This window comes from Alligator mississippiensis, chromosome 10, assembly GCF_030867095.1.
Source record: "Alligator mississippiensis isolate rAllMis1 chromosome 10, rAllMis1, whole genome shotgun sequence".
Lineage (NCBI taxonomy): Eukaryota > Metazoa > Chordata > Crocodylia > Alligatoridae > Alligator > Alligator mississippiensis.
Window position 1 is genome coordinate 11,500,231 of NC_081833.1, and position 24,264 is coordinate 11,524,494.

At 42.1% G+C, this 24,264-nt stretch overlaps 1 protein-coding gene across 2 annotated transcripts in view; it reads right to left on the reverse strand.

The window, feature by feature from the left end:
* The window catches only part of GALNT9 (polypeptide N-acetylgalactosaminyltransferase 9), a 262,959-nt gene that overhangs the window by 179,649 nt on the left and 59,046 nt on the right, over positions 1-24,264 (reverse strand). For both annotated transcript variants that reach the window (XM_059713445.1, XM_014598425.3), the window contains exon 2: positions 9,697-9,877. In XM_059713445.1, the coding sequence (XP_059569428.1) occupies positions 9,697-9,863 (167 nt within the window). In that variant the 5' untranslated portion in view covers positions 9,864-9,877. The remainder of the gene's footprint in view (positions 1-9,696; positions 9,878-24,264) is intronic.

Consider the following 24,264-nt stretch of genomic DNA (forward strand, 5'->3'; position numbering starts at 1 on the left):
CCAAGAGGTCTTGGTTTTGATCCTGGGAAAAAAAGGAAAGTTTCACAGGGCACGGAAAGTATTCCACATCCAATTCACCGGCTTGATTCTTGCCTATAAGATGGAAAATGGGGAATGGGCCGCCTCCAATGAGAAGTGGAGAACTACAGGACCTCAACCTTCAATGTAAATGGCAGGTAGAGGAATTGAAAGAAACTTTGACAAGGCTTGCTTCTGTAAAGGTTATAGCTACAAGGGCCGGGGGAGGAGGGAAATGTTCTCCTTGAATGGCACAAACAGGGGATTTGTGCACTGGATCAGCAGTCCAAATCTCTTAGGCTCACATGCACTTCAGCTGGAAGCATGTATGAATGATGGGGAGTTTCCTTTTCCTAACAAAATCTGAAACCAGAATAATTTTGCCTCCTTCGTGCAGTTTTCACAGCTCCCGTTACAAGCTACGTATAGTCAAATAGGAACTGTTTTTTAAAGCTCTACTATAGGCCTTTGGGATGCACAGATAGCAAAATAAGTGCAAGTGGCCCAGAGGCAGCAGCATGAGCAAATTTAGGTTGTCAATTGACATCCCAAATGAGCTGAGCCAGAATTATGATGCTAAGCACTCTGTGCAGGAGTTGTTCAGAGCACCGGCTCTCCAAGGAGGAAACCAGCAAAGGAACGTACTTACTCAATTCAGCGACTCTATTCCTGTCTGCTCTCGGGCAAGATGGAAAGTCAGATGAAAGTCAGCTGCATCTATCTGAAAGCCTGGGCACCAATTATGTACACAAATACAATACGGCTTGTGCAAACATTCCCACTCTGATCCACAATCTGGGATAGACCCTCAGTTAGCATCAGTTGGAAAGGCTGCATTTAAGTCATTGCAGCTACAGGGATTTACACCATCAAAGAATCTGCTCCACCATATGTAATCAAGAAAGCCAAATTAGCAAGACAACAGCCCTCCATATAAACACATCATGGCCGCAAACACAGCCAGATGGAAACGGATAGTTTACATGCTCATATTGAGCAAGCTAGAGTGTGGGCCCCAAGTAAAGCCCTCCACTCATGCACAGACACATGCACAATTGCACACACACACACATGCACAATAGGTATTTAAAATCCATATCTGAACATGCATTCTGCAGCCAACTGACAAGCTTCAGTCAGATTTTCTGTGTAGTTGTACTCCATTAAATACACAGAGTTTCAATCTATCATCCTTCTCATAGCTGTTTTCATTTCATTTTTCACAAGTGCTCTGTTATACTCTCTATTTTAACTACTTCATATGTGACGGGGTCACAAACCTTTTAAAAGTGATGGGTCAGTTTGTACAGATCACTCCGAAGATATGCCACTGTGCCCCCCCTCCCACCACACATTCTCCCAGCTATTGAATTGCTACTGATATCCCAGCCTGATGGACCAGAACGGACCCACGGGTCACAGGTGGCCAAATGACGATATGAAAGCATGTAGGATTGCCCAAACCTGAACTCTGAACTTCAAATATCACCTAAGTCATAGTGTTATATATTTTAAATATAATATTCTTGGCTTGGTAGGGAGAAGGCCAAAAGAATCTGGCTGACCAGCTTTTTGTTGTCCCAAAATGGCAGGAATGAGACAATTTTGATCAATTTTTTAACAGAAAAAAGTTCAAAAGTTTCAGTTCAACTGGCATTTTCCTTCATTTCATATGTATATATATTAATAAGAATTTGATATATATTAAAGATAACAAAGATAACATCTGTTAGGTAAAAAAATGTTCCGACAACTAAACATTAAGGCTGTGTAAAGCTTCAGTCCCTGATTTGATACAGCCTGATTTGGTGCCTGAATTGCCAATTCTGAACTGAATCAGAGGACCCTTTAATCTCTCTGAATCGAATTGGAGAGTTTCAGAAAGATTCGGCAGTTCAGACATAGACACAGCTTTAAATGGTTTTTCTACATACCTCTAGGTACCAGGCGGCTCGTGAATGCTGCAGTGGTGGAGTGCATTGAGTGTCCCCCAGAAGTGCAGGGGGGGGGGGTCCCCAGCATGCTCAGCAGCAGACCCAGAAGTGGACCAGAAGCATTTCCGGTCCACTTCTGGGTCCACCAGGGAGTGCCTGCACGCCTCCCGGGCAACTGGTGCCTCCTCGGTTGGGGGCGGGGTGGGCACCCAGGGTCCCCCCATGGCTGATCACTTGGTTTGCCGCCGAGCACATGGAGGGCCCCATGCTCCTGTGGGACGCTCCATGTGCCCCAGCATTGCGGCAATCACAAGCTGCCCTGGTACCTCGAGGTATGTAGAAAAAACATTTAAAGCTGTGTCTATGTCCGAATTGCTGATTCACCGAATCAGCATCGAATCTTCAGATTCAGCCAAATCGAATCAGGGACAGTGATCTGAATCAACAAATTGAATCACTGTCCCTGATTCAGGCCAAATCCAAATCGAATAGGGCTCGCTTTGCACACCCCTACTAAGCATTCCAATGGAAACTAAATCATTTCAATGGTGCCTAACAAATTTTTTCCACAATTGTAACTTTATGGGAAATTTCAAAATCTCAGGTTTTGATTCTATTCCAGAACTATCTACCTACCTACAATACTGGAGTTTTCTCCAGATTGGAAATGACATTTCCTAGTCAGCCTTAGAGTTATGCCACCTTAAGAGCTATTTCTTATGAAGGAGCAAGTTACCTTGTAGTTGGATACCCTCTGGTCAATCTGGGTAGAATTTAATCTACAAATGTCAATTTAAAAAATTTCCAGGCATTTTCTTTTAAACCATGAGGTGGACGAGTGGAGCCCCCAGACTATCCTAGAAGTGAGCATAAGACAAAGGAAAAGGAGAGTGGCGGTGAAGGTCGTTCTATAGCACTCAAGCTGCCCCTCTTCCTTGTTTTGTTCCAATGATAATGGCTCCTGTATCCTACCTTCCTTAGAAGCCACTTATTTTCTTTTCATGGTCCTATAGGAGCCTGAGATGTAGCTGACTGCAGAAGCAGCTCATTTCAAGCAAACCCTTGCTTCTCCTCTCTTGGCACTCAAGATTCCTTGCAAGAGCCTACCAGGCTTTCCTCAATAAAGGTGTCAATGGGCAACTCCACCGAAGCAGTACTTCATCTCCTGCTGAGGGAGGGAAAAGGTTCATCAGATCCTATAGATGTGAGGAATAGGCTGAAAATAAAGGTGTGTCCTGATAGCTAGGAAAGTCCCAGAATCTCTGAGCACGGCAGGGCAATTCCTGATGGGAAGTTTGCTTTCCAGCTAGTGCCATTTACATTGGTTGATGTTACTAAACCCCCCAAATGAATAGAAAAAGGAGTGTATTTGTGAAATCTACTCCCTCGGTTCCCCCTCTACCTCTTTGATAGCCCTATTTGATCAGCTCCAGCATACTTGCTGATAGGTAATTATAAAAGCTTTTCTTGAAGTATAGTGTGGAGTGAACCATTAATTACACTTCAGAACCTCAGAGATGCAATTCCTTTGCTATTGTGAAGCATCTATAGCAAGCAACTAAAATGCCTGCCTCTATAAAAAGGCTGAATAAATGAAAGTAATTTCCTTGAGACCTAGATTTCTCTGCTCTTTATGGCTGAAGATTTGAGTTCCTTCAGCATTAATAAGTTTGTTCTTTAAGGGCTACATTTTCTCAATATAAACATCTAGGACTATAACACAAAGAAATATCTTCTCTGGCTGAAAATGGACCAAAAGACTGAATCCATTTATTAGTAGTATTGCCACCATTTCGCTGCCACAGTGTGCTAGGTATCTGGTTGCACAAAAGGAATCAGCTAAATTAAGGATCCTGCCAACTGGTCCCGTTTCCTCTTAAAGGGTGTGTAGCTCTTGTGGAAGCTCCTGAATAATATTAACTTCTCTCAAATGTATGCATATTGCATCACAACAACACTGTTTGAAAAGTGTGCGTTAGCTACAAACCTCACCTTCCCCTCCTAGCTGTTTTGATTGCAAAGTCTAGCCCTAGAAAGATGGAAAATGCCAGGCTTAGAGGGGTTGGGCCAGCTTAATTTGGCCCCTTGTGACCCAAATTGTTCACTGAAATAAGCAGGGACATCTTGTGAATTGTCATGCAATAAAAAAACAAAAGGATAATAATGCATAGGACCTAAAGGGCAGAAGTAAGGTTGTATGGGTGACACCAAATCTACCACTTCCTTATTTTCCAGAACTTCATTTTGTAAACTAAACAAGGATTTTAGTTTTGTTTTCAGCTTTTTATGCAATTTCCTAGCTTTCTGAAAGGAAAAAGGTCAAATCAAATTCTCTCATTATGTACAACTGTCCCATCACTCATAATCTAGAAAAATGTAAATTTATAACCTTCCATACCACACCACAGAGAGCTTGCCCTTGTGCTATAGTATGGGTGTCAAATTCACCTTGTGCCCTGTGCCAGATCTGGACCCCAGGGTTCCTTGTGGGTCAGATATGGACTTGGGCATGAGGAAACTGCTGCAGGAATGGCAGGTCTGGCTCTGCTGGAGCACATGGCCATGACAGCAGCTTTGGCTGTGGACTAGAGCATGAGACAGTGGTGACAGCAACTCTGTCTCCAACCCAGAGCATATGACGATGGCTCCAGCTCCCACCAGGTGCCCTATGTCCAAGCTGAATGTCCCATGCCACAGCCAGAGCTGCCGCCATTGCATGCTACCTGCCACAGCAGCAGCTCCAACATCTGGCTGGGACTGGCAGCCAGTGGTGGCCAGTGATACAGCAGGAGGATGACTGGGGCTGTGAGCCTCCCTTGTCCTTCTGCTGCTGATCACCATTCTGCAGCAGGCCACTCTTCCCCCCACCCCGCTTCCCACCATACTGGTAGTCCAGCAGGCTGTATAGAGCAGCTCTCGATCTGGCCTGCTGCCATATATTTGACAACCCCTGTGCTATAGGATCACTGGCAGCAGAAAAAGGCCGATATCCCCATTTGAAAACATCAGACAACTGGTATTTAGGTGCCCAAGCAGACATTTAGGCATCTAACTCCAAGCCTTTGTTTAAAAATTCTTACTACAATTCACATCCAAATGAACATGACTTGCCAAGTTGCTCAGGCTGATTCGATTCTGTCTCTTGAATACAATTACCTAGGTTTTCAAGTTTATTGTAAAAGGCCAGATGAGAAAACTGTGCATCTAAGCAAGTAAAGTTCATGGCAATTTTGCTCTCTCTCTCTTTTATACACCCATGCATACGTGCACACAACTTAACATGTATACATGTACTTTTACAAATACACACACACGCGCACGCACATTGGCTAACTGGACAATGCAAAGACCCAATTCACCAATGCTCAGAACATGGAACCTGAGACATCTAAGCATTTCCAAGGAGAATTCTTCTATTAAACATGAATTTCCCCACAGAAATCTAGATGGCCAGCAATGGTTTTCAACAGAAAGATTACTGGCTCCTAAACTGAAGCTCGCCTTGGCAGAGAAGGGGAAGAGAGCATTCTAGCACGGCCCGCCAAGTTTTTCTAGTGCTTTGACTGCAGGTACCCTATAAAAGAAAAGGAGAAGCAGGAGGATAAGCCTCTTTGGATTACTCCTTAGCTGACCCACCCTGTGCTGAGAAACCAAGTACCAACAGAGAAATGCATTAGTCAATAGCATCCACAGATTAACCTAGCAGGTGAATGGCCTCAACATGTCAATAAAACACTCAGCAGCATTAGGGAATTGCGAATGGGAGACTAATAAAAAACTCCTTTTCTCATCCCTGCTTTCCTTTGATTTGTCCTTAACTTGATGAACAGTGCACAATTCAGATGATGGGTATGGATGTCTATCTGAAAGCAGATCAAAATAATGCCATCACAAGCATGATTGACTCCTTTGATATGCATTGCAACAAAAATAATCCTGCAGGATGTTGGGCATTAATGTGGATTTCAGAAGCACTTCTCTAGAAAGTTTAGACAGTCAGTAATGACTCCTGCTAACTGGATTGCACTTTTAAAAGCATTAGCATGTATTTTAATAGATGTCAAAGACAGAATTTTCCACTGATATGAAGCTGCCAGTCAAAATCCCAGTTCAGTCCAGTGCAAGACTTTTCAGTTCAAAGATTGTGAAATTCACCCATCAGCCAGACCAGATCCACTCTAGTTTTTCACTAGAAAGTATTTTACAAGTATTGCTTCCACTACTTGCATCATCTCAGAAAAATAACAGTCCAAAATTGCTGGAATACAGACATTAGCCATGAAGGCTTACAAAATTTTATAAGCAAGGGTCACCAGTTTAACCCCACAATCAGCCAATTTAGGGCATGAAACATGCAATGGGAAATCAGATTTCTCAAAATGCTGCTGCAAACCTAATTAGCTCATACAAAGAGGTTCATAATGAAAAATGTCATGAGTGTACCTCAGATGGTAGGGGAAGGAAAAACCAAGGCATATTTCCTGCACAATGTTTGGGCTACATAATTGTATTTTATTCCTATTCTGTAAATTGTAATTTTAAATGTACTATATACTGTAATTATTTCTAATTGCCATATGGCAATATAATGCATGAAAACCTGCTGCTTGTCCAATACTGGGTATTTCTTCCTTTCCTTTTTCTTTTTTTTTTTTTTTTGCGGAAAAGACTTTTGATTCTAAAGTTATCTGTAACTGCAGCAGGTGGAAAAGCAGGGAAATAATGCAATCAAAGGAGAAACAGCTTAATGGCAGGACTACACAGGTCCATGAATTTCCTTGCATGGGAGTGAGGCAGGGAGGGGACTCTCATTCAGTGTCATTTGTACTGCTATGTCCTGAATGTATATTCCTTTTGTGAGAGGGTGGGGCGGGTTCCCGTTTTACCGTATGGATGAAAATGCATCCCTAAAAAGAAATAAAATTGTGGCACATTTATTTAAGACACATTAGTAGATACAACAACTACATTATTGTACAGAGGGTGAACTAAGATGGGGGAAATGTCCCACAATCAGTAGTTAAAGCATAGTGAATGCTAACACATAGAACTCCATTAATCTTCAAGTGACTTGCACCATGCAAATAGAGTCACTTTCACATATTACAAGCTCCACATGTGCTGCGTCACTCTGTTCATGTTCATAAACCGGGTACAAAAGTACGCGCAAGTGAGCAGCTGAGCATAATGCTTATTGACTTGCATCCATAATACCTGCTGCTGTATGCAAATGCCATGGGTTAGACCTGCAAAAAAGGAGGTCAAGCGGGGCAGGAAGAATGGTGTAGAGACAGGATATTGGAGTGGGGCTCAGAAGATTTGCCTTCTACTTCCTGGCTTCTTGTGTGACCTTGGGCATTCATTCTATCCTGTTCCTAACCAGTAAAATAGAAATATTGGTTTATTGTTGTATAGTCACAGGAGCATTTCACGGATAACATCCATGCACAATTTTCAGGTTCCCAGTGAAGAGGGCCATAGAGGTTACAGAGATCTCTAGGCAAGTTGGACACGGTATGCAGTCATACACAGCAGGAACATTTTCCAAGTTACACAAAGGCTGACATCCAGTTCTCGCTGGCTCCTAATAAAAACCAGGCATCCCAATTATTTAAGCACCTGTGAACAAGCTGTATATTGCTCATATGGCAGCAAGTTTCTTAGGGTACAACATCCAGATATAATGCTGAACACCAGGTACATATAGTGAATGTAACTAATGATAGTCTTTGCTCTTTATGCTTTTGCATCTCCCAAATGGTGCCTCTGAGTTCCCAAGAATATGCTGTTTAAGCATCTGCAAGTCTAGAGTTTCAAAGAAAAAAAGAAAAATATGCCTTATGAAAATTAAAGTAGAAAAGGGAAATATAATAAAATATACCAACCAAACAAATGTGGACTCTCTCCTGATGTGCACAGATAATACAAATCCCTGCCTTCCCCTGAACTTTCACTCATTTTTCAAAGCAAATTTGAAATGAGGGATTTTTTTTAGATTCATACATAGCCAGGCACAGATGTTTCAGCTTTCAGACCCATCCGAAAAGTTTCAAAACACCACAAGGGGAAGGCGTTTCTCACAGTATTTCAGACCTTGTATGAGACAGCATGTTCTCGTGAGATTCCCGGCCACACCAGGCATGTCATATAGGGTTGGTTAATGTGTTTCTGAGCCAACTCTCAAAGCTTCTAAGTAAAGGTGAGGGAAAGTCAAACTGGAAATGTGAGTATTGCCAGCTTCAAAACATCCTACAAGCTTTGGAGCTAGATCCAAACTTTGTGGCTGTGGCCTCCTTTTCCTTTTTTGAAGTTCATTCACTCTTACTTACCAGCCATCCGAGTCTATTGGCTAATGACACATTTGATCCAAAGGCCACTGAAGTCCATTTGAACGATTTCCACTGACTTCAATGAGCTTTGCACTAAGCTCAAAATACAACTTTTATAGTCACAGGATAACTCCAGATTGGAAGCTTTGCCTCTTTCCTGTTATAAGCCAATGCTGAGTTTTTTGTGACACACAGAGATAGATATGACATCCAGACAATGTTCTCTTCTCTCTCTATTCAACCTATCTGATCTAGGCTTACTTTTCTGTACGAAAGCATCTTTGTACATACGTGCAGAGTAAATACTTCTGAGACTAGACTGGCCCAGGGGGAAGCTAAGGGAAGACATAGGTAGGCTGAAGTTTCCTTTTGCTGGATTTCATTCTTGGCAGCTTGAACCATCTAAGAACCTTATTTATATTGTAATGTGATTACTGAGCATGGCTATTGTATTTGACTAAACTTTTCAGCCCACTTACTAAGCTACTTTTTATTTAACTTTGAGTTCTGCCTGGGAGCCCCAGTGGGGATTTTAAAACAGAAGATTATTACTAGAAATTAATTAAGGATACTTTTCAATCCATCTACCAGGAGTAACTAAATATTGCTGCTGATCTCCACTGCATTAAAACATTACTGATTTGTCATTCTGAGGATGACGGAGAGGGACGGCTCTTCTAAAAGACACAAAACAATGTACATATGGAAAGATTGGAAAGCCACTTAATGCAACCCATCATAAATAAGTAAAAAATATTAAATATGTAATTGCTGTGTCAAATGCAGTGTAGACATGTGAGGAATAAAATATTAAAGTACAAATAGACATATTCCTAGACAGTAAAAAATCTTAAACGCATCTCTTACTAAATTAAAGGGCCCTGATCTGTTGCTCTTGTACCCATTTCAATACAATAGAAAGAGGAATAAATACCCTGCCTATACAAGTCTTTCACAAGGACATCATAAGTGCAAATAAATACAAGGTGTTTGATTTAAGGTTTTCGGTCTTAAAATTAGCAGTCTATAAAATAGTGCTGTTTTGATTAAACTGGTGCTGCCGTGAATCCTACAGGCACAAAACAAGGTCACTGTCTCTGATAACTGAGCTCATGTAGCTTTTGTCAAGATTTTTAGTAAACTAAAATAAAGTCCATGTTTTGAAGTAATGTTTGATTCAAGGACACAGACACCGGTATATTGCTGCTTTCCTTATAACATTAGCTATGCATGTTGCTATGGGTCTTCAAGCTTGAGACTGCAATTGGCCTTTATAATTTTCATTAAATTCAGTAGTATATACGTGGCTGACCTTTTCCTGCATGCTGATGCTAAGGCATGCAAAAAAGCCTGTGTTACCAGCATCAGGGGAACAATAATCACTTGCAATAATAATAATGTGGGGTTCAACTTACTTTTTTGGTCTGTAGTCAGGAATGGACCTGTCCAGGGATATCCGGTCACTAAGCTGGGCATTGTAACCATATTCTTCATACTTAGTCTCAGACTCATGACTGTCATCTCTCAGAGTAGCAGCCATTCCTCCCTGGCCCAGGCCTCCTGGACCTTCAACTAGTCCCATTGGCTTGGCTAAACCTAGGGGGGAAAAATATAAAATTAAAGTAACAGTACGGAAGAATGTGCAGTAGGCCTGGGATCAAGGCGGGTTTTTTAAATATTTAAGCAAACAGCGCTGTATTTATTCAAATACAAGACAAGGTTTTCTTCTCTCCAGTTGGCATGGGAGGGTGGGGAAGACTCTCATCTTATAATCACATACAAAAACATATCACTAAGCACACTGTCTATCATTAAACTGCTGCCAAAAGCAGCATGTGCTCAGCAATAGCACATTGAGGAATAATGTGCCGATGGGAATCTAACACAAAGGTAAGTAAATGAAGCCCATTTGGATAAGACACATGGGACACATGGTAGTACCCACTAACCTCAGTCCCCCTCACCACTGTCTCTTTTTAAAGTCATGATGAGCCACTACACTGCATGCATTTTGACTTCCTCTTTACTTCCACAGCTGAGCTGCGCCTTTTGTTCCTATTTCCAATGGTTTTTGTTTCTTCACCAGCCTTAAATGCCTGGCAAATGTCATGAAATGGGGCCCCAGACAGTTCACCCAGACTCCCTCGATCTCTGAGGGTAGACACTACCCAATTCTCAAGCAAAGGAGTGCTGAATTTTTAAGCTCAGATGCAGTTTTTGGTAGAGCAAGAGGCTAGCTTGGAAGTTCAGGCTCTTTTGCTACAACCCTCAGACTCAGCTCCAGCTAAAAGTTTCACACCTTTTAACTAGTTTCTCTTATTACCATAAGACATTGTAAGAAACAGATCTGAAATCCCACACAACTCAGATTTCAAATTTCCTGAAATTTTGTGAAAGTCTTTATTTTGGAAATGGCTTTGAAAGGCAAAGGTCCATTATCTACACCTTCTATATTATCAATGCATAATGCCAGTAATTATGAAACAAACAGCAAGGACAAAATTAGCAGCATTTGAAGTTTTCCCCAGTCTTCCCATGCAACTCCATTGAGTAGCTAACTATTCCTCTAGCTGAACTTCCAACCAATTCAAAAAAGTTTTATTTTAGTGGCATAATATGAGAAACTAGAACACACATATTCCCCATCATTCAGAGGGCCATACTTTTTCTAAACATAGACTAAAAACTAACCATTCATATTTTCATATCTGTCCATAGTTATGCTTGGAAGAAATAAAATGACATACAACTCAAATTTACAGATCTCGGGGCCAGAAGGGACCAGTAATTAGGTCACCGAGGAAGATGTCTTGAATTACACAAGGCAGGGAATATCATCCAGTTACTCCTTTGAGCCCAATTACTTTTACTGGACTATTGCATTTTTTCCAGTAAGGCATTCAGGGATTGATCTGAAGGCCTCAAGGTATGCATAATCCACAACTTTCTTTGGTGGTTTGTTAATCACTCCAACTGGAGAGTCAAGTATCTCCACATTAAGAAATTCACTCCCAAATATTATTCCTACCGGATCTCTCCATCAACTGCAAGAGAAACTCAAACATTATTAAAAAAAATAAAAGAGGGATAGCGTAGCATACTCTATCCCTAGGAACTCTGGTCGAGACCCTCAGCTTGTATATCTAGCACAGCTTCATTGACTTGACTTGAGATATGCTGATTTTCACCATTTGAGAATCAGGCCATACATTTCCCAATTAGTGTTTTCTCTGAAAATAATGCTCATAAGGTCAGTTTCTCATTGCTAACTGTTGAGACGTTAGTCAATGAACAATGCACTCAATAGCTATTACTCACTAATGCCTTCATTCGCATTTCAAGAAATCCATTCCAAACAAAACAAAAGACTCACATACAGATTCATTGCCAAGAACATCCTTCCTGGACACTTAAATTGGTACCGGATTCTCACATACTGCAAGTCTTAATAATGAGAGCCCTGCTTTCTGCAGGGTTGACTAGCAACAAGTCATTACAAGTTAAAATTGTGTTTATAAGAGTCTTGGGCTACTGTACAGTCATGGGAAATGTTTTTCAAATCATTTATAATGCAGAGCAAAACAACTGGTTGACATTTCCCAAAGTAAGATTTTTTTTGAGAAAATGTAATTGAAGTTTAGACCAAAAAATAATAAAAGACAGGGAGAAACAATTAATGACATTTTCCAGAGGGTAGCAGCCGGAGGTGGAGAAAAGATGCGGGCGTAGTTCTTTGCATGGCAAAGTAAAGTCTGAGACAACCTTCTTTCTACTTTGTCAAATGGAGCTGCTGGGAATATCTTCTGCAAGGCATTATTCAGCTCCATGCAAACAGGTGGTCAGAAATTGCAAAGGGACATCGTGGGGGAAATGGCAACATATTAGTGGGATGACAGATAAAAGGTCAGCAGTGTCAGATTCAAGCAACACACTTTAATTCATATTTATACAGATAAATGTAAGTGGCCTGTTTCAAATTTTATTCTGATCACCTGCAGATCAGGTGCTTGGTGCCTCAGCAAATCAAGCTAATTTTAGTTGGGTAACTAGAACATGGATTTAGCTGCCTAACTTCAGGCATTTGTGTCTGAAATGATTTGCTATAATCCTGCAAGGGGAAATCCCAGTGCAAGTTAGGCACTTATCTGCCATCTGTGCTTTTGAAACCTCTCCTAGTAGCTCACAAGCTCATTGCCATCTATCTAGTCGTGTTCCTCATTGGCATGCCCTGAAACGCTCAATCGGCTCAGTGTGAATCATGAGCCACAGGGAACAAAGAGGGGGGAGGTGGGCGGGTGGAAAGAAGGCCTTTAGGAAATCTTCCTTGGCATGATCAAGCCATTGAAAAATATAGACTGCTCTGGGCAAAGCAGCCAACTGGGTTGCTAAAATGAAAGAAACACATGAAACTCATGCTGTCTCATTGTGGTTTGGTGGTACAATGGGGATGAGCTCAAGGCATCACTAGCAACTGAGAGAGAGGAACAGAATAAGCAGGAGTGTTTTCCGAACCCTGCCAGGCTATTTAGACTGGAATGGCTATAGGGAAAAGGAGGAACTTCAATTCAGACTGCTTTAAAATAGTTCTTAAAGGTGTTTTGTTTTGGCAAAATGGAGGAAGGCCGCAGAATCTGTCTGAAGGTACAAATGCCTAACATCCATTTATGTCTATAGCCAAAATAAATGACCTAAAAGAGATAACACATTTGTGCAAAGCAAGCAACTAGTCTAAGCTGGTATATTGGGCCACAGTCACACCCCACCCATTTCTGCCCTGTGCCTCTTAATACATTCTTGCTTGTGACCACCCGACTCTTTCTATTTTCTACAGATGCTTTTCATCCAAGTTAGCTGCTGGTCTCCTCTCCTCTCTCTTGCACTTTCTCCCTATCCACTCTGTGACAGCAGAAGGCCTAGCCAGCCCATTTAACAGGCTGTGTGGCCTCTTAAGACACCTGAATCAGATAATGCATTTGGTAACAAGGGAGGACATCTGTGCTTAAAGTTGTTTATTATATACATCTAAAAGCTAAATTAAAACCTACCTAAAATAAGCTTTTCACATCAAATCCAGACTTCCTGCAAGAAAATAGGAGGAAGGCTCACATGGGTGACCAAGTACACTTGCTGCTTCTTTTTCTTGGTGAAATCATATTTGCCCCCCCTTTAAAAAGACAAACGCACCTGGAAGTCAAAGACTTCTAGTGAGGAGAGAAAATACATGCAGCCAGCTCAGATGAGCAGACTCAAACAATTAGTACTCAGGTACCTCGGGCAGGCACAGAGTTTTTTCTACCGTGCCACACACCAAAACTTTGTACTAGTCCCATGTGCAAGTACTCAGCGCTCCAGAGAGAAGTGCAGAACGGCCAGAGAATGTGTATATGTGGCAGAATGAATGAAACTAAAGCAAAGGTTTCCAAAGGCTATTAGATCTGCATCATTTATGTTGATTTCATTGGCCTTCCTTGGTTGCTGAAGCTATTCTTGGCTTTGCAGAATTTTTCAAAGTTAAAGCTTCACTAAGCTACAAAGCAGATGGAGATCTTTTGTTCCTCTCTGGCCAAATCATTTATAAAGCATTGTTTGCTTGATAATACCCTTCTGTGGGATAGATTGCAACTTATCCTTAACATGGATTTTTGGTCTCGGTGCAAAGGATTCCAAGGCAAGTAGGAAAGATGTGGCTCAACTGCCCGACTCACTGGACAATTTTGTTTTGGCTGGTGGGGGAAGTGTCATAATTTGCACTCAATACAGGCCAATGACAAAGACACGGAGATGAACACAGGACAGGAGTGGTGTCTCAGAGAACCAATGCTGGCTGGGGCTACCCTGGCCAGGATGTGCAGCCTAAACACTGTATATGTCCAGAGATGTACAAAGCATCTCAATGGTGCCTGTGTTTAAACAATACCCAGAACAATGGGACTCAATCCTGAGCCACTCTTCTATCTGCGAGTTTATTCATGATAAATAATAAGTGATCTACATGTTGCTAGGTGTTTCAAAGACACAGACAGGACCAGTCCCTACCCCTAGGAGCTTAATACTGTGCCGTGTAATTTTCCAGCTTGTTCCGAGAAAAACAGCATTTTTCCCCTTGCAAGGTAATAGAACCTGATCCTCATACATCACAAACTGCTATCCTTTATTACTCACTTCATTTCTAGGAAATGCCCATTAGGCATCTCTTTTCCACTTAAATTGAACAGATATTTTCTGGGAGCCTTCTTTTGCTAAAGTACATTAACCTGCTTGTGGCTATCATAATAAAACAACAGGGACTATATTACTGACCAAGGAACAGCAGTATTGCATTCCTGCACTCTGCAAGTACAATGAGGCACCATCACCAGCGGAGCTTAGGAGTAATTGATTTTATCATGCCTATGATTCAGCACATACAAATGAAGCAATTGTAACCCAAAATGTCAGACTCAAGTGTTTAATAGACCTCAAGGAAGATTTTCCAACAGATCAATTTTCTGTCGGAAAATGCCAATTTGACAAAATAGAGACTCTTCAGGGGATCACATGGATTTTTGTCAAAAGTTGAAGGAAAAAAAACAACCTCCCCACAGTTGAAGAACTTTGCTTTGCAAAGAACTTTTAGATGATAAGACTCTAAAATAAACTGCTTTGACCAGCATTGAATTTTGAAATGTCTACCTTTTTCCAGTATGAACTGAAAGGAAGCTTTGACATGTTAGAATTGCTTGGAAATTCTGAGTTTGGACCAGGTCTAGCATTTAAGATGAAGTGATAAGCTCAAAACAGAGTATAATGTAAAGGCCTGGTGTTGCAAGCTCATGTCCCCACAATTAGTATATGCAAGATGCAACCATGAGCTCATTATATCTGATACCGACTTGGGTATCGTGTGTTCCTCATATGAAAACACCCTTGCGGGGGGATTGGGGCAACTAAGTTTCAAAGGAAGATGCTTAGTAATTTCTGGGAAAAACAGAAGAATACAAAACAAAAAACCCCATGATCCTATACTGGGTCTCAAATAAGACATTCAAGGAACTGAATGACCCAAAATGACCAGCCACATTCGAATGTCTTCACTCCACAGCCTAAATAACTGCAAAGCCCTGGTGAAAGTCAACCCAGTAATGTCAATGGATTTACACTGGCATAAAGGACATCAAGATATGGCCCACTCACTTTAGTGGAAGTGACAGTTTTGTTAAGGTAGAAAGGAACAATGTCTATTTTTTTATAGTACAAGCTCTTCTTGATTACAGAAAAAAAAAGGAAATTTTTTTTCCTGAAAGGCACAAGGACGAGAAAAACAACCATTCAGCATGTAGGAAGTATCAAGCAGTTTGTTTGCTATTTTTCTCACTGGAGAGATGCTTAGGTAGCCCACCTCAACCATGCATAATTATAATTATTTAGTGTGCTTTGCTCCTAAGTGTGGTGTTTTAGTTGTTCACGCTGCTAATCTGATCTTGTTCTAGGAAACAGCCATTATCTATCCCATTTGCACTTAGAATGAATTGCTAAGGGTTTTTATTTTTTGCACTCATTACCTCCATTGTGCTGTAGCCTGATTGCAATTATCATAATAATGCAGTAATATTGACCAACATACAGCAGCAACTAAATAAATAATATCCAATTGCCACATTCTGCAAGTTCAGTGAACACATGGCTCTAAGATCAGCTGAGTACGACTTATCCCACATTCTCTCTATGTAGCTGCAAAGGCAACCATTACAGATGGCATTTCATTTCAGTATTTTGCTAGTCAGTTAAACAGCATGATATCACTGTCTCTCATATACGACAACAGTTATACAGAACTTTTTGCAGAGGATGCCAAATGGGCTTAAAAAACCAATTCTGTGAAGAAATGACTTCCTCCACTATGACAAAGGTTGGGGACATTCAGACACAGCACAACTCCCTGCACCCATTGGCATATGCATCTCAGCATGAAAGGGAAGGATGGGGATGCTGGTTCTCTTGCTCTTCCCCTCAGACCCTGTGATGGGCTCTCCATGGGGTCATGATCAGGATGTGGGTGTTGCAACAGGGTTGCTCCATGCTGGGTAGAAGGCAGGGCTGAGGGAGGGCAGGAGACATTTGGTTCCCTCCTGTGTTTGGAAGGGCTTACATAGAGAAGGTGACATGGTCTGGGATTGTGTTACCTATTCCACAGAGCCTGCACCAAGGTCAAAACCCACCATTCAAAGGCAGGGAGAAGATCCCTAGCCATAGCTAGGGAGAATTAAGCATACAGCCAGACACACACACTCTTCTGTGTATTTCCAAGGATCCAGGGCTGGGGATGGGTCTTGGGACTTTCTGTTGAGGAAAACACACTCCTTTTGACCATGTGGGACGGACCTCATGGAAAGTCCTTCATCTCAAGTGCTGAATGATGCAGTCTGTAAGACTATGCATGGAAGAGAACGCACTTCAAGAAACACGGTGACGAGGCAGAGATCTGACTGCTATCGATTTCATGGGGAAGGTAATGGGCAGCTCTGCAAGACCCATGGTAGACAACAAAGTTCTTCAATTTCCAGCATTTCTGGGTTGTTAATACATTTTAACCCGGGTGATAGATTTTTTTTTTTTTTAACTGCTGTGAAATCTGGAAAGTCTATTTGCATTTTAAATGTCTGATTTTTACACCAGTGGATAACTAGATCATGCATTTGGGCTTGTTTTTAAGTACTTGGAGTTTTCAACTGCCCTCTGAAATTGTCAATAATTTATTGCACAGCAAAATCAACTCTAAAGAGATACAATTACTTTATATGCTACTGGAGAGGAAGAACACCCCCTCCCCCCCAAACATATAATAGCTATTCCATCATAGGTTACTTAGGGGTTTATTAAGCTAATGGGAGACCATAAAAAAAATAATAAGGGTCTATTCCCCATTGCATCAGTCCAATCTTGCATTACTCTAGCTTCATTAGTTACCAACCAGAGTAACCAAGTGGTGAATAAAATGCTTCAGTCCTAAGTGCTTTCCTTTGTTTTGAATTTTTAGCCAGTAAAAGCAGATCTGATTTTGTTGGAGACATGAAAGGCTTGAAAGGCTCAGGAAAGTAAGTGGAAGAAAACTGAGGAACACTGGCTGCCTTTTTGCCGTTGCTTAGCGAGGAGGCTGCAGGCAAAAAAGGATGCGCTGAGGGCAAGGCTGCCTGCTTCATGTCATGTCAGCGTTAGTGATGGACAGAGAAATCGCATTTCCAGCCTAGCTCCTCTGCACTGAATCCATAGCTAGGTTTGCTGAAAATGAAATGGGGCACAAAAGTGATTCATCTGTGAGCTGCTACACCAAGATACATCTTTTCTCTGAATATTTAAGGCTTTACTTATTTATTTATTTATTTTTAATAGGAGAGCAGAACACAGACAAAAACCTGCTCTCTGTCACCCATGCAACTGCTGACTTCAGTGGGTCATACAGCGACTGTCATTCACACCGAATTTATCTTTCTCACTTTCAAGATTTCTGTAGAAGAGAAGAAGCCGGAAGGATGAGGAGAAGAGTGAGCTAGGCAAACTTTCTTAACCAGATTAATTACTTCACGCTATGCATAATTTTCTAGGAAGAAAAGCGGCTTTTTATTTTTCACTGTAAACCCTGTCACAATGGGAAAATTACTGAACAGATTTATGGGGAAGGCTATGATAAAAGCTGAGATCAAACCACATCTGCAATTATTTTAGCACCTTTATTTTTTCATTTGCGAAGTACTGACATCCAATAGTAAATCATGGTCGGGGAGGTCATTTGAGTCACCAGTAACACTCTTCCTCTTCAACATAAATATTAGCAACTGAGAATAGTCACCTGTGTCACAACAGCGTGACCTCCTTCCTGGCCTTTTCCATGCCTCCCTAGTTTTTTGTCCTAGCCCACTCTCTCCCTTTTCCATCAATGCCAGCTCTGCTCCCGCACTACCAAGACACTTTTGCATCATCTCCATTTTGATCCCACCAAAGTCCTGGCATAACCAGCTCTGCTGCTGTTAATTTGCATAGGCCCAAGCCATCCTCCACTGAAGCAAGTGGGCAAATTCCTTAATTGATAGAGGATCAGACCTCCTTTTGCATACCTCTCCCCTTCCTTACCACTTTGGCTTCCATTCTTGTTGGTCACAACCCTTCCCCTACTCTCAACAATCAACAGTAACTCCAATCCCAACTCTTGGGACCTAAAAATCTCTCATTTATACCAATTTCATCCTAGTATCACCCTACAGAAGTACTGCTGATATGTAATGCTGCAAAAGGACAAAATAAAAGGGCCCTCTGTTAATAATTTGCCCTGTATACAGACATTTTTCTTGTCCAGGGTTGCACCATCCTAAATACTTACAAATTAAATAAATAACTAAATAGCTCTGGCCCTTTATCTGTTTAAAAGCTTTTTCCTGACATCATTCAGATTTCTTTGTTGAAAACCTGCCTGAATGAATTCTGAAAGAATCAATACTCTCAGATGTCGGTTTAATCCTGAAATAAAGAAGGAATTCAGGGACAATGACAAATTTATATAAATTGGAGCAGCTGACTTTTGGAAGTCAAATTCCAACCCCCCTTCCCACCCCAAACTAAAATTAAAGAGGGTTGTAAGGCTATACAATAGATACAGCAATCTAGTTAAAAGAAGCACTGGCTTCTCACCATCTTTTTAATCCAAAGTAATTCTATGCAGCATTTTTGACATGGTCACACAGAAAACACTGCAAAATGAATGTCATCACTTTTCAAAGAAACCACTCCAAATCTCAACTCTCCCAACTTATTTCCATTTGTATTGAAGCAGCACCCAGTGATGCTAAAGAAAGTATGAGCACGCAATACATAAAAGACGGTCTTCTGCAAATAGGTACCATGGGTTAGACCAATAAAAAAAAGCTGCGAGAGACAAACAGTTGAGTTGGGGAGGATAAAGTAAAGCCACATGAGAAGGCTGTTATACATTAAATGAAGATATCTACTTGCCCTAACAATTGCTAATAGGTAAGCATGTGGGAAAATACTGTCGGGTTAAAATAGAGAAAGATAAGACAAGATCTGTAAAAACCTACATCCAGACTATAAACATGGTAAAGCTCAAGAAAATTCTGATTTGACATTTTAGCTCACCACCAACTCTGGACTGAATGGTCTGCATTATTATTTCCCTGTCTTGTCATTTCAGGGAAAAGGCATTGGAATGACTGGGCACTATTTCAGAGCTGAAGACTCATTTGCTTTGTGGGGCATGTCATTCAACCTCTATGTAGTACAGCCTCCGCTTCTGGGAAATGGTAGTAATCGTTCTCCATCATGATGCAATCATTTGTGATCTTTAAAGAAAGGGGGCTGTATAATTCACAGAATACCTTCATCGTACTCCATCAGAAGTAGCTTTAGGATTTGGGTTGACAGAGAAGACGACAAGAAGTAGGGCCATAGTATCCAGGCACCTCACAGACATCAACGACAAGAAATGTACAGCCCGCCCCCACAAGGTACAAAGGCATTGTCATTTCAGCTGAGAAACTAAGTGGTTTGTTGAAGGTCATGTCAGTGGAAGCCAGGAACTGACTAATAGGCCTGTGCGAAGCAGCTAGTATTTGCTTCGGATTCAGATTTGGCCGATTAGGGGAACAGCGATTCGATTCGGTGATTCGAATCACTGTCCTGAATCGATTCGGCCGAATCAGCCAGGCCAGGCACATCCCCTGCCCGCTCTCCCAGCCCAGCAATGGCTACCCCGCGTGCCCCAGGTCCCAGCAATTGGGGAAAAAAAGCCCCAACTCATCAGGTGCTGCCGGGTAGGGGGGGCAATCCCCACTGCCCCAACACTGTGTCAAGGGCTCTCCACAAGCCCCCTGACACCAGCCCCTGCTGCTCCGCCTGCCACAGCTCCAGCCCTCAAAGAAAAATAAAGAAAAACCCCCACACTCACCTTTCCTTCCTGGTGGGGGGCGATCCCCGCTGCCCCACACTATATGGGGGGCTCTGCATAAGCCCCCCAAAGCCCCAAGGCCACTGCAGAAGCGATGAGACCTAGGGCTCTACTAGATATTTTTTTTCTTAAAGGGCCAGAGCTGGCCCAGGTGGGGCACCTGTGGGGGGGCTGAGGGAGCAAGTGGTGGGGTCAGGGGCTCATGGCAGAGCCCCCCACACAGTATGGGGTAGTGGGGGGCAGTATGGATCACCCCTCAAACAGCAGCACCTGGTGAGTGGGGCTTTTCTTTAAAGCACCAGGAGCTGGGGTGGGCAGGGCAGGCATGGTGGGGACTGGGGGAGCAGACAGGTATTGAGGGGCTGGCAAGGGCCCCCCATGGTCCCTTCCCTCCTCCTCCAGCCCCCGCTCCCCCTCCCCCTACTTATCAGCTCCAAGTCCGGCTGCAGCTCCCTGCTGCAGCCATCGGGGACTGCCCGAATCATCAAAGCTCACCATATTTTTTCCAAAGATTCGGAGAGCTTTGAATCGATTCAGACCTTTTAATTGGTCCCCTGATTCGATTCAGTTTTGGCCACCGAATCAGGCTGAATCTTCTCCAGATCGAATCACCATCCAAAGCTTTGCACAGCCCTACTAACTAAGCCCCAATGACTGATTTGCTACCACCGGGCAAAACACAGAATTATAAGGCAGGGTTATTTCTGACAAAGAATGGAGCATTTCCTGTAAGATGGTAACATTGCTGACTCACAATATGACATTAGCTGATATCAAGGACACCCTAGTGCTTTACAGGATTAAGTTCTGAATTACAGTTCAGTTCTTACCTTTCCAGAGAAAGTAACAATTCTCTTCCCTTTTCCATCCTTATGCCACCCCAGTGGATAAAACTCTGTGAAAACGCTGAGTATGTTTTGCAGACTGTGCTTCAAATGTTTTTTCTTTTTTCCCCCCCTCTGGATAATTGAATTTTTTCAATACATTTCATGCTTGGGTTTGCCAAGAAAAGGAATCTGCCTCTTTCATTGACTGGCATAAATCCTGTGCAAACTACGCTTAATGAAAAGAGGGCCATAGTTAAAGGATGGCTTCCTGAAATTACTGTCTTGGAGAACATCCAAATGCTGTTTTGCCCCACCAACATAAAGAGGTCACTGAATGAATTATCAGTTCAGTAGACCAAAATTAGGACTGAGAAAATGCAAGCACATTGCGGAGGTACATACCAGGCTCAACAATCCCCAAAAGAAAGCAGTACTTAAAACTTAGGTTTCAGCCAACTTTGTAAATGGTATTATGGAACACATGGACATGGAAATCGGCCTGGTTTATGACTCAATCTAAATGTTAAACAGAAATATGTCTTTTACTCCTGCATATCTGACCTTTGCATATGCAAACTCTCTTCCCCTAAAATGTGCTAAGCCTATACAATGTGTGGTATAAATTAATTGCTCAGGGGACTAACCTGAATGCTGTCTCTATAAAGAGGTATATTTTCTGAGCTAGAAAGACAGTTAAGATTCACATATGGAAATCTTCTCCAAGCCACATATGGCAAGATCCTGAACTTTCCAGAGAAAGAGAGCCAAGTACAAAAAGAACAAAAGCTTGTCTTATTTTTTTAAAAGACTACAGTGCTTTCATTTATCTGAAATCCAGAGCAAGTAAAATCCTATTTTTTATACCTGTAACCAAGTTTTATGCATCCTCTTGAAAGATTTATATCCCACATTAGCTCCAGTATCTTTGAAGATATACTTGGCCCATCAGTGAGGGGAATATGAGCAATAAACTGTGGTTGACTGTTTAAAAAAGAAAAACTGCCATAAATTTATGGGAAGCCACAGTATTTAACTTGTGATGTTCTTGCTGAAAAACTAGGCAGGGTAGAGGTTTTTGTATACTAGCCTTTGAATTCTGGACCCTTCTGTGGGCTCCAATGGTGCCTTACAGTCACCAGGATAAGGGAGTTTGATTGCCTGAATCTGTGATCAGACAGGATAATCTCAGTGGTATATGATGGACTGCATTTACTCAGCCAAGGAACAACCTGAGAGTTGCAGAGGATGCGGGATGGGAGAAGAAAGGACCAGGAAGGCAAGGAGTAAGGTGAACTGTTCATCTCCTGCCTACAGTAAAGCTCAACACAGTGCATATACCTTCCATTTTCATCTTCTGCTTCCAAACACAAGGGAGGAAGTGTTTCATTGACATGTCCATTATAATGGCTCTGCTTCTTGATGAACAGGGCCTCAGAATTTCTGCCCCAGACCATCAAAACCTGCTTACAAATGTCTTTGTATTTTTAATGTACCCATGAATTAGTTTCAACAAAAAGGATCTTCCTCCTGTAAAGTATAGTGCTTCGGTAGTGCATATATATTTTCTATACACATATACAGATACATGCATACATAAAATATATACATATTTGTTAGTGCATATATATATATATATATATATATATATATATACACACACACACTAACAAAGCACTATATATAATATATACAAGTACTAACAAAGCACTATACTTTACAATATAATATAATATATATATATATATAAATTAGGCCCCTGCACATTCTGCTTTGAAAAGTCTTAATTACATGTTACGTGTGTGGTGACTGAGTGGTACCTCGTTTTAATCTGAGAGGGGGAGGGTTATTTTTATTTTATGTTATTGCTTTGTTCTGTGGAATTATGGAAACATGTTGCTGGACAGCACCAGCCTAAGAAGGTTTCAGAGTGGTGGAGAGTTGGACAAATTCTCAGGTGAAATCCCCTCCCCCAAAAAATCACATAAGGGAATAACTTGGGCAGTTTGGGAATGTTAGCCTCTGGGCCTCATATTTCATCACCTGTAAGATGTGAGAACATATCTCCAGTCCAGGGCTGCTTTGGGACTTTCTTTAACCAAGTCTGTGAAGTGGTTTGAGCTCCTTAGATGGCAGGGCCAAAAGACAAGCCAAGAGCTATTAATAATTATAAACATGAATTTGGTATAAGTGACAAGATCCCTATGTTATCACATAAAATATCCCATGAAAAAGCAAAATTCACCAGGAAAAGGAAGGATCAGCATTAAACCCTGTATCTCACTTAAGGCCCATTTATGGACTGGGCAGCAAGCCTGAGTCAGAGTAGCGCTAGAGACACCTGGGCATCCTCTACGCACTGCAGAAAGGGTGCCCATGCTGCCCCACCTTGGCCACAAAGGGACGGAGCAGGGCTGAAGCCGGGGACCCTGTGTTTTGTGGATCTAGTGTACAACTGCTTTGAAAGCATGTCCTGTTCTATTCCCTGGCTCTTCACCATGACCTTGGCTGAGGTTTGTGCACTTCATGTATGCCCCTCTACACTAAATGTGCCTAGAGTCTGATCCATAGAGTCTAGGGGTGCAAACAAGCCTTCACTGCACCCAATCTAGGTTTAGGCGGCTTGCTTTGCACCACTCCCAGTCTAGGTTTAGGTGGTTTATGCAGGTGATAGCCATTGCTGGGGGTAGCCTGAGGTAAGTAAGTCAGGGTGGGAGGTGTTGCTCAGTTGGGGGAGCTTAGGGGGGCGGGGGCATTACACATAGCCCCATCAGGGTTCAGGGCGGGGGAAAGGAGGGATATTAGCACAGGCCCAGGGCTGAGACAGGTAGCTGGGTTTTCCTAGCCCTGGGGTTGTGCTCCAAATGCGCATGCAGACTCCCCAGATTGCGCAAATCCCTTCCTAGATCAGGTTAAGCCTTTCTCAATCCAAGTTAGTGCACCTCCTGAAGTGAAACAACTTAGATCAGGCACCCCATTTTTTGGCTGAATTAAATGCTCTGAATGCATGCAGAAGTAGGCATCTGGATTGACTGAATGCTGGTCAGATCAATCTAAATGTAATGCCTTTACACACCCTACGTGACCCCCATCTATGACCAGAAACCCATTGTACCAGGCCCAAAAGGCCCTGAAGGTGCTTACTATCTACATAGGAGACAAGAAGCAACAGATGGAGGCACACACACTGTCCAGGGGGCAGGAGATAACAGCGTGAAAGACAG